We start from the raw sequence: 9,699 nt of genomic DNA, 5'->3' as shown, positions 1-9,699 counted from the left end.
ATTTGTAAGATTTAGATTTATGTATTAGACGCATTAATATTATAATATTAGATTTTTAATGGTGATATTTGGCATATTGGTGGTATGATGGCTTTGTGTAGGTATCAAGCAATTACCAGAAATAATAGAATAGTAGGCAATAATAAAGTAAAATTTAACAGATGAATAAATAGTGCTGAGTTTACAGCTTTACTATGGAAATAGTAAAGTCAATATTTGCATGCGATATCCTCTTAAAACTCGTAAAGATTAATTTCCGTATGGAAAAGAGATGTATTGTTTTCGAGAGGTTGTAAAATATTTTTTATTTGAATATTAAAGATTTTCTTAATAGTATAGAAAGTTGTCTTGCCACCAATTATATATTCACATTTTGAATTTGGAATTATCGATTCATTTATCCAATCATATCTTATACACTGGCGCTGGTTCTTTGGGAAAGGAGACGTACCCAATTGTGGAACGACACATGCGTTGACACGTTGGTTCCGTTTCAGGGGAAAAATATCAAGATTGGCCGCCTTTACAGATAATACTGAAGCATTGCCATTTATAGTTCATACATTTGAACCTTGGAGTTAGAGTATAAAAAGGTAACAGCCCGTCTGTCTCCACTGGTGACCGGATGTAATTCTTAACCATAGAATTGGATTTAATTCAAACGGGAAATACAACAAGCATCCTTTTTATATTATCAAATCAATCAATCAACAGCCAATCGTTGTCCACTGCTGAACATAGGCCTCTCCCAAGGTGCGCCAAAGCTCCCTGTCCTCCGCCTTCCGCATCCAGTTGGTGCCCGCCACCTTCTTAAGGTCGTTGGTCTACCTGGCTGGAGGGCGCCCTACGCTGCGCTTGCCGATTCGCGGTCTCCACTCTAGGACTCGTCTGCTCCAACGGCCATCGGTCCTACGACATACGTGACCAGCCCACTGCCACTTCAGCCTGCTAATTTTGCAAGCTATGTCGGTGACTCCGGTTCTTTTCCGGATAATCTCATTTCTGATCTTATCCTTCAAAGATACTCCGAGCATAGCTCGCTCCATAGCACGCTGAGCGACTTTGAATTTGTGGACTAGTCCCGCAGTTAGTGTCCACGTTTCGGCACCGTATGTCATGGCAGGTAAGACGCATTGGTTGAAGACTCTCTTCTTCAAACATTGCGGTATAGACGACTTGAGGACTTGACGAAGGTTGCCAAATGCTGCCCATCCCAAGCGAATTCTTCGATCGGCTTCCTTCTCGAAGTTGTTCCTACCGACTTGTATTATCTGTCCTAGGTAGGTATATTCACTAACAACTTCGAGAGGTTTCCCCTCGACGTATATCGGTCCCGGCACGACATGCCTATTGAACATGACCTTGGTCTTGTCCAAGTTTATACCGAGACTGACACACCGGGAAGACTCGCCTAGGCTACGCAGCATTTCGGTGAGTTGTTCCAGCGACTCTGCTATGATGACGATATCGTCGGCAAATCGAAGGTGTGAGATGTACTCGCCGTTTACATTGACTCCATACCTAGTCCAATCCAGCGTTTTGAAAACGTCTTCCAACGCGTTGGTGAACAGTTTCGGGGATATTACACCCCCCTGTCTCACCCCTCTGCGCAGTTGGATCGCCTTCGTCTTACAGTCCTGGATGTGGACAGTCATTGTAGCGGCGTTGTACAGACCTCTCAGTACCTCGATATATCTCCAATCGATATGAAATCTCTGCAATGAGTCGAGCACTGCCCAGGTTTCGATGGAGTCGAAGGCTTTCTCGTAGTCCACAAATGCCATACACAGCGGCTGATTGTACTCTTCGGTCTTCTGCACAATCTGCCGAACAGTATGGATGTGGTCCACGGTGCTGTAGCCTGATCGAAAGCCGGCTTGCTCTGGGGGCTGGAACTCGTCAAGTCGTCTGGCGAGACGGTTCGTGACGACTCTTGAGAACAGCTTATACACGATTTATATTATATTAAAATTAATTTTACTATCATCGTTATAAACGTTTCTTTTTTGAACTTTACTAAGCCGTCTAAAACGTAATGTTTAATCTTTCAACCATGAATGCGAATTTCAAAATTAAACGCATACATACATTTTTTTTAGTCTTTGTAACGAACCGAAAATGTTTCAGGTGGAAAAAATATAACATAAAAGTTAGAATAAGAATTACATAAATATTGTTATTGGCAACTAATTAAATTGATTATACAATAACTTTGATTAATGTTTAAATGATAAGCCTTCACGAATGTATACATCATATAGGGAAGTTAAATAATAATATTATTTATAAGTTCACTATGTTTGGGAAACATAAATTTATATGTATTGTTGAAAAAAAATTGATAATGGCAATAATAAATTACTAATTTTGACAATATATTGTAATAATATTTGAGAAATGTATACTGAATTCAAAAACCGCGGAAAAAGAACAGTTATTTCTCTGTTTTCTATTTGCACATGGTTTTTTTATTTCATTACATTCTCATTTCAAATACTGAGCGAAAATATCAAGTAGTTATATTTGTTTTAATATTTCTGTTGATTTTATTATACATACATATTAAAAATTAAAATACATTTAAACACTATTATAATCAATTCGCCATTTTCTGCGAGTGAATACTCGTGATATTATATGAAAATTATTTATTACATTAATAATATTTTAATCTAGAAGTATTCATATTTTTCATACAGTATTGTCAGTGTTTCTAACATAAAATTAAAATAAAATTAATATTAAAATCGTTAAATCAATTCCGGACATTGACATTTTTTGTGACTCTCCCTCAATCTTTAGAAATAAGTTACTTAATTATAATAAAATACATGATTAGTTTTAATTAATTTTTAAAATAAAAAAATAATTATGATTTCACCGATTGATTTTTATTATAATAATGACATTATTTATTATTTAATTTTGACATTTTTTTAAAATTACTAATGACTTGTACACTTGTAATTGACATGCATATTAGATATACTATTATTGTTTCATAAATTAATCTTTTCAATGCTTTACATTTATGTTGTAAGTGTGGTATTATAAATATAAATAAATAAATATTATGCGCAGACCATTTTTTTTTTTTATATATTTGTTAATTTAGTAAAAAAAAAAACACTAGCTTTTAACCAATTAAAAAAAAATATATATTACTATATTTAAAATATAAAATTGTGTTAAGTGCAGGATAACATGAATTAACTATTCAAAAAAATAATTATTAGAGCACTAAGCCACGAAATCCCTAAAGGTATTGTCTAAAATAGTCATATCACGCGCATGCGCCAAGGTGGTGTAACCCGCAGCCTGATATAAATACTGTAGCACAGAAGCATATCAGTACTATTGTTAGTGTCGTTGAAGAGGAATTAGTGATAAAATGCGTGGACTCCAAGTAAGTAGTTGAAGGTTTTCCAGTAGAGAGTAGAATCGTAGAAAAATATATAAAACAACAAGAATTTTATAAATTCATGTTATAAAGGAATTTTGTAAATTTTATAATTCTTAAAAAATAAATTGTCTTAATTTTTTTATGCTACCCGTTGGAGACAAAGTTACAAATGTACCCATTTACAATTTTTGTGCTATATTTTTTCTTTTTTTAAATGATTATACGTGTTTAATTTTTTACTATTATTTATTTTTTTTAAAAACTCGTAACTTTTTTTACGAAACATAAAACCTCAAAAAATTCCTTTTATATTCTACATAATTATTTGAAGTATTACAAAAAAGTATAACGTACTCCTCTAATTACTGATAATATTAAAAAAAAATACACTGATGTTACGGATCCTTAAAATTTAATGCTATAACTTCCCAAGGGATAAATTTTAACATTTACCTTTGGGAAATGATTACACAGAGCTCGATACATTTCCTTAAATGTTACGTGATAATTATGTAATTAGCAAAACAAACGCAATTGTTTGAAATATTATGTTGTTCACCATAATATTATGCACCTAGGGACTAATTCTACTAATTTGTAACGATACGTTCTCGATTCTATTCATTAAAATAATTATTGTTTGTTGAATCGGGAATCAATTCTACTAATTTATAATGGTTACTATACGTTCCCAATTTTTAATCCGATGCAACTTCGACCGAACCTCTACTGGATCGTTGTGTTAGAATAGTAAAATAGTTAAATGGCAGCGATCATGTTTCGATCTGGTTGCGATAAAATGACAATTTGTTAGTAGAATTTTCCCCTGTATACTAAAAAACTGCAACGATACAAGCACACAGAATAAAATTTCAATACACGCGAAATCATATTAATTTCACAGTAAGAGTAACAGCTTGTGAATGTCCCACTGCTGGGCTAAGGCCTCCTTACTCTTTTTGAGGAGAAGGTATATATTAATTTAGTAATTAAAAAAAGTCTTTTTCTAATTACTATTAAAAAATGTTAATATGGTAATTTACGCAACACATAACAACTAACATATTTTTAACTTACATGAAAATATTATAATAGCATAACATATTGTTTTAAATATTATATTTGGATAATAATAAATGTTATAAAGAAATCACTTTTTTCTTTGCATTATTAATTGATTTTTAATATATATTTATTTAATTTTTTCTTCATAAAAAATACTTTCAAATGTTTTAACTTTTACTGATTTCATTCACTCTTCATTTTTTAGTATATTTTTTTTTAAATTTAAGCATTTTTTTCAATATGTCATATTCTTCTCTGTTATTTTAAAATTATTCTAATTTAATCAATTAATTGTAATTTCGAAATATCCCCAAACATCTAATCAGCCGTAACTTTATCTGTAGTATAACAACTATATAATCTCATAAATAAAATTATTTTGTAAATAAGTTATCATATATTTAGCGTATATTCATAAGCTCGAAATAAAATATTCTCAGCTTATAGACATCTATTCCTCAAAAAGACAATACAATCACTTACATGAGAAATGTTTACAATTTTAAAGAAAATATTATGCTTATTATTCTTTCTATTTATTATATTCAACTTTAAATATATTGATTAAGCCGAAAAAAACAAATCAATTTTACTCCTTTATTCTGCTAGTTATCACTTTCCACGCGTAAAACTGCGACAAGTTGCAAATAATTTTAAGCAGGTATACATTTGGGAATATTGTTTGAAACTTTTTTAATATTAAAGTATTTTTTAATATTATAGTAACTACTCAATAACTTAGATAAAGTTGTAGTAAAATAATGATTTGGAGATATTATCATCATTACCATTTTGTTTTGCATCGATGTAAGTCAGGCATAACTGCAGCATAACGTAGGTTATGTTAAGAATTAAAATTCACGTATTGTATCAAATATAATTGTTATTGATGCGTGGATAAGCGGAAATTATATAATTTATCATTTATTAGTATACTACTTCCTTCACTTGTTTTTATGTTATCCATTGTTCTTGTTCCATTTATATGTTGGAGTATACGTCAAATCATTTGCAACATGCATTGTTTGTTTTTGTCTCATCATGAATCATTTCCATATGACCTTGAATAGATCTTTCTATTATTTATTACCGACGCCGAAAAACGAGGGCTGTAAAAAGTTTGACATCGATATATGTGACTATAAGTCCGTGACTCTACAAATCTTCCTAAGGGAATAGCTTACAATACAGCTTTTCAACTTTCAAAAGTTTTCAAAATCTTTTATATCTTAGCGTATTTTATGAAATAGATACACATATTGTACTGTATATACTATTAAAAGCTATTTTACAAATTAATGTTAGAATATCAGTGGCATATTAACAGTTTTTTTTAATATTAACAACTATTCTGGTAAATTTTTTTTTCGAATTAGCTACTGCTTACATACTTAGCAAAGCCTCTTTTTTTGGTAGCATTGTCCAAAACGACTCATTCGTAAAAAATACACATTGACAGTACTATATACCAGAAACCTTTACGCAAGTGCCAACGAATTGTACAGTATTCACTCAATCGGAAGCACTACACGTGCGCTCATTTTTTATATGTATAATGTCTATAAATAGTTGTAGGGTGGTAATTAAAAGAAAATGGTTATTATAATTTTTTTTAACTGTAAATTAGTCTCTTATTATGTTTATTTAATATTTGTTATAATTCACAAATTTTCCAATATTCTAAAATTATATTTTTATATCATACAGTAATATTCACCTTAACTTTAAATATCTAAATTTATTATGCCAAAAAAACGTATTATTGTTGAATTTAGTACAATATTTATATGTTGCATTTCATACTTAAAACTTTGAAAAACGATTAAAATAAAAAAATATAATAATATTACAGATTTAGTAATTTTTAATACATATTATACGTACATGAATGAAAATAAATAATATAACAGAATCGTGAAACAATATAAATTGTTTTTAATTGTTTTTAAAATAGTAGTACTTATGTAAGTCCTTAATATGTCCTCAAATAAAGTGTATTTAATATTTATTTTCAGATTTGTTTATTATTGGCATTGTGCGCTGTGGTGAAAACAGGGTACATAGGGTATGCGAACTATGGTGGTTACAAAAGTTTTCCAGGATACATCGTTCATGGATATAGTGGCTACAGCGGCGGTAATCACGGCGAATATCACGTAATTCAATGTTTTTTTTTCATATAATAATTTTGGATACAGAAAAATAGTTAGCAATTAATTCCAATACTTGCCAAGTTTAGTTATATGATCACTTAATCCATACCAATAGCATCCCTACGTGTATACAGTGTATAGTATCATGATTTGATTTTAACACATTTTTATAAAATTTCAGTATTATTTCTTTTCTTATTTAATGACGTTAGGTCCAGCCTGATTTATTATTAGATGACCAACGTTTATGTTACGAAGAATAACAGGATAGTTATAACAAGATCAAGGAATACAAAAATTAACATATTTATTGCCTCTTAAAATCATGACAACAATAACATAGGACTATCCCTTTAATCTCAAATCAATAATAAAAAATATTAACAAAACGGATGTTCTGAATTCACACGGGTAAACTTGTATGTACTCTGTGATAATCTTCTTAATTTAATTCAATCAGTTTTAGCATTCTATCTACTTAGACTGTGTCAATACACGATAGTTCATTCAAATGTATCGTAGTATCTCTAAACTACCGATCTAAATTAAAGTGTAAATGGTAACTATTATAAGAATAAATGGCAAAATAATTAAAAAATATTTTTACCTATAAAAGAGTAATAGATAAGAGATATGTGCTATCTATCGTGAGCTGTAATGTTAAACGTTGAAAAGCCTACAAATCTATTACAAAAATGTTAATGTCGCCATAATAAGTTAATATATCTCAAAATTTATGCAACTGCAAGAGAAAGAACTAACCAAAAAAGCAGTACACCATAGCCAGCTTTGTCGGTCTAAAATAACCTATATTCTAATACTAAAAACTTTCAAATTTCGTAACAACTCTGGATTATTACTTTTTGTGTGAAAAAAAAACCACACAAATACAGTGTTTATAAGTATGGTAATAACTTGGGCTATAATTGCACAAAGTTAATAAAAATAAGGCATAAGCTATTTAAATCTAACAAACCATAGCCAAAGTTTAATCACCGTGACATCCCAGCTTGCGACACTACACAAATATACGTCATTTTTATTGTTATAGCAGTTTTATTACGACTTCCGAAATTGCGCATACGAAAATTGCTAGTCTAGTTGATGTCACGTACTTCAAATATACGGGGATTGTAATAAATTAATGATTGTTTTGTTAAGAGATATTGTGCTAGTTTCTGGTGCTAGTTGTGTATAAATATATATTTTAAAAGTTTAATTTTATACTATATATACTAAGCTTATTTGTAAGGACTGTGATCTCGTTGATGTCTTTAATTTGGAATAATAAAATGTACAATTATATTATTATTGTCAAAATATGATCTAATTCAATTTAAAAAAAAATAGATAAAAACGGGTAAAAAAATATTAAATTAAATAGAATTTGAATCCTTTTGCAACGTATTATGATGAACTATTACTGAAAACTTCTATTTTTTTTTAAATCTCAGACCCGAAGAGCAGTACTTTGTAAGTAATATTTGCTTTCATTATTTTTCAGGCGTACCCTAAATATGCCTTCGATTATTCAGTAAATGATCCCCACACCGGTGACCACAAAACACAGTGGGAGTCCCGTGATGGGGATGTCGTCAAAGGTAAGAATTTTGGCATAAATATTCTTTAAATAAAAAAAATAAGAAACAAATTAGTTTGATAATTGCAACTACAAAATCTAAACTACTAATTAACTAAAACATTAAATTATTTTATTTACTTTATAGGTGCCTACTCTCTTGCCGAGCCTGATGGCACAACTCGTATAGTGGAGTATACAGCTGACAAACACAATGGTTTCAATGCGGTTGTCAAGCGAATTGGCCATGCTCATCATCCACAAATATATGGAAAACACTATATTAGACCTGGATATTATGGATACCATTAGATTAAAATAATAATATAAAAAGTATACAACAATGATCAATAGATGACAGCACGTGACCATTAACTGTGATAGTGTTGATATTAAAAACTCTTTTATACATTTATATTAATTATCTGTGAAAAATAATTTATTTTTGCAATTAAAGAAGAAATAAACAATATAAAAGTGAGACAATTATTTTCGAAGCAATTCCGATCACAAAAATGTCTTGTATGGTGTAAATCGGTTACCTATACCGTGTGAATCAGGGATGAAAGTTTATATGAATAAAGAACATATTTGTACTTAAAGGAACTTACTTAGTCCTGTGACAATATAGTAAAATGTGCCATAGACTATAATAAGATTTCACAAACACTAACACTTAAGAAATAAAACGTACATTACTTTCCTAAGGTGTACCCATGGGAAATCTAATCGAGCACAGGGTATTTTTTTATAAAGTGCCTTCCATATTAGTATAGCAACAATATTGAATATCACGTCTCAATAGTTTGCTCTTAAAAAACTAGATGGCGTTTAATACGTATGACGTGCTTTCCGAATTAATCGAACGATGTCGCTACAAACGACAAAACTGTTATCAAATTTAAGATTATATATCTGATCTTTTAGGAAGAATTTTATTTTAAAATATTTAAAAGGAACGATGATTACATTAGGCACTGATGGTATGGATCTTTATAGTATTAGAATAGTTACGGAAACTATTCTAATACTATAAAGAGGTAAAATTGGATTTTTTGTGTGTTTGTTTGTAATCGATAAACTTAAAAACAACTACCACTACACAACTACTACTTTTTTTTAATTAAAATCTCTACTCAAGGTAAACTCAAGGTACTCAAGGTCTTGTTCCTATAAAAGTCATCATACGGCGTGCACTGCAAAAACTATAGACGATACCTAAAATAATGTATTACAGGCTTTTTATTACCTACAAAAATAGTTCGCAGGGCATACAGTAACAACCTGTTAATGTCCTACTGCTGGGCTAAGACCTCCTCTCCCTTTTTGAGGAGAAGTTTTGGAACTTATTCCACCACGTTGCTCCAATGCTGGTTAATGGAATACACATGTGGCAGAATTTCAGTAAAATTAGACACATGCAGGTTTCCTCACGATGTTTTCCTTCACCGTAAAGCACGAGATGAATTATAAACACAAATTAAGCACATGAAAATTCA

The 9,699-nt window shown here is 30.4% G+C and overlaps 1 protein-coding gene across 1 annotated transcript; it reads left to right on the top strand.

Annotated features, from left to right (window-relative positions):
• The first annotated feature begins 3,327 nt into the window (after nucleotides 1–3,327).
• LOC126768750 (cuticle protein 19-like) lies at nucleotides 3,328–8,667 on the top strand. The gene is made up of 4 exons (XM_050487037.1): nucleotides 3,328–3,406; nucleotides 6,484–6,624; nucleotides 8,126–8,222; nucleotides 8,349–8,667. The coding sequence occupies exons 1-4, from the start codon at nucleotides 3,392–3,394 to the stop codon at nucleotides 8,510–8,512; spliced, it is 417 nt and encodes a 138-aa protein (XP_050342994.1). The 5' UTR covers nucleotides 3,328–3,391; the 3' UTR covers nucleotides 8,513–8,667.
• Nucleotides 8,668–9,699: the final 1,032 nt, after the last annotated feature.

The sequence above is a fragment of the Nymphalis io genome, chromosome 5 (assembly GCF_905147045.1).
Source record: "Nymphalis io chromosome 5, ilAglIoxx1.1, whole genome shotgun sequence".
Lineage (NCBI taxonomy): Eukaryota > Metazoa > Arthropoda > Insecta > Lepidoptera > Nymphalidae > Nymphalis > Nymphalis io.
The sequence above is the reverse complement of the archived record's forward strand: the minus strand, read 5'-3'. Positions and strand labels throughout refer to the sequence as shown.

Coding starts and splice junctions, on each gene's coding strand:
- LOC126768750 (XM_050487037.1), top strand. Junction 6,625..8,125: donor GTAATCACGGCGAATATCAC/GTAATTCAATGT, acceptor ATTATTTTTCAG/GCGTACCCTAAATATGCCTT. Junction 8,223..8,348: donor TGATGGGGATGTCGTCAAAG/GTAAGAATTTTG, acceptor TTTACTTTATAG/GTGCCTACTCTCTTGCCGAG.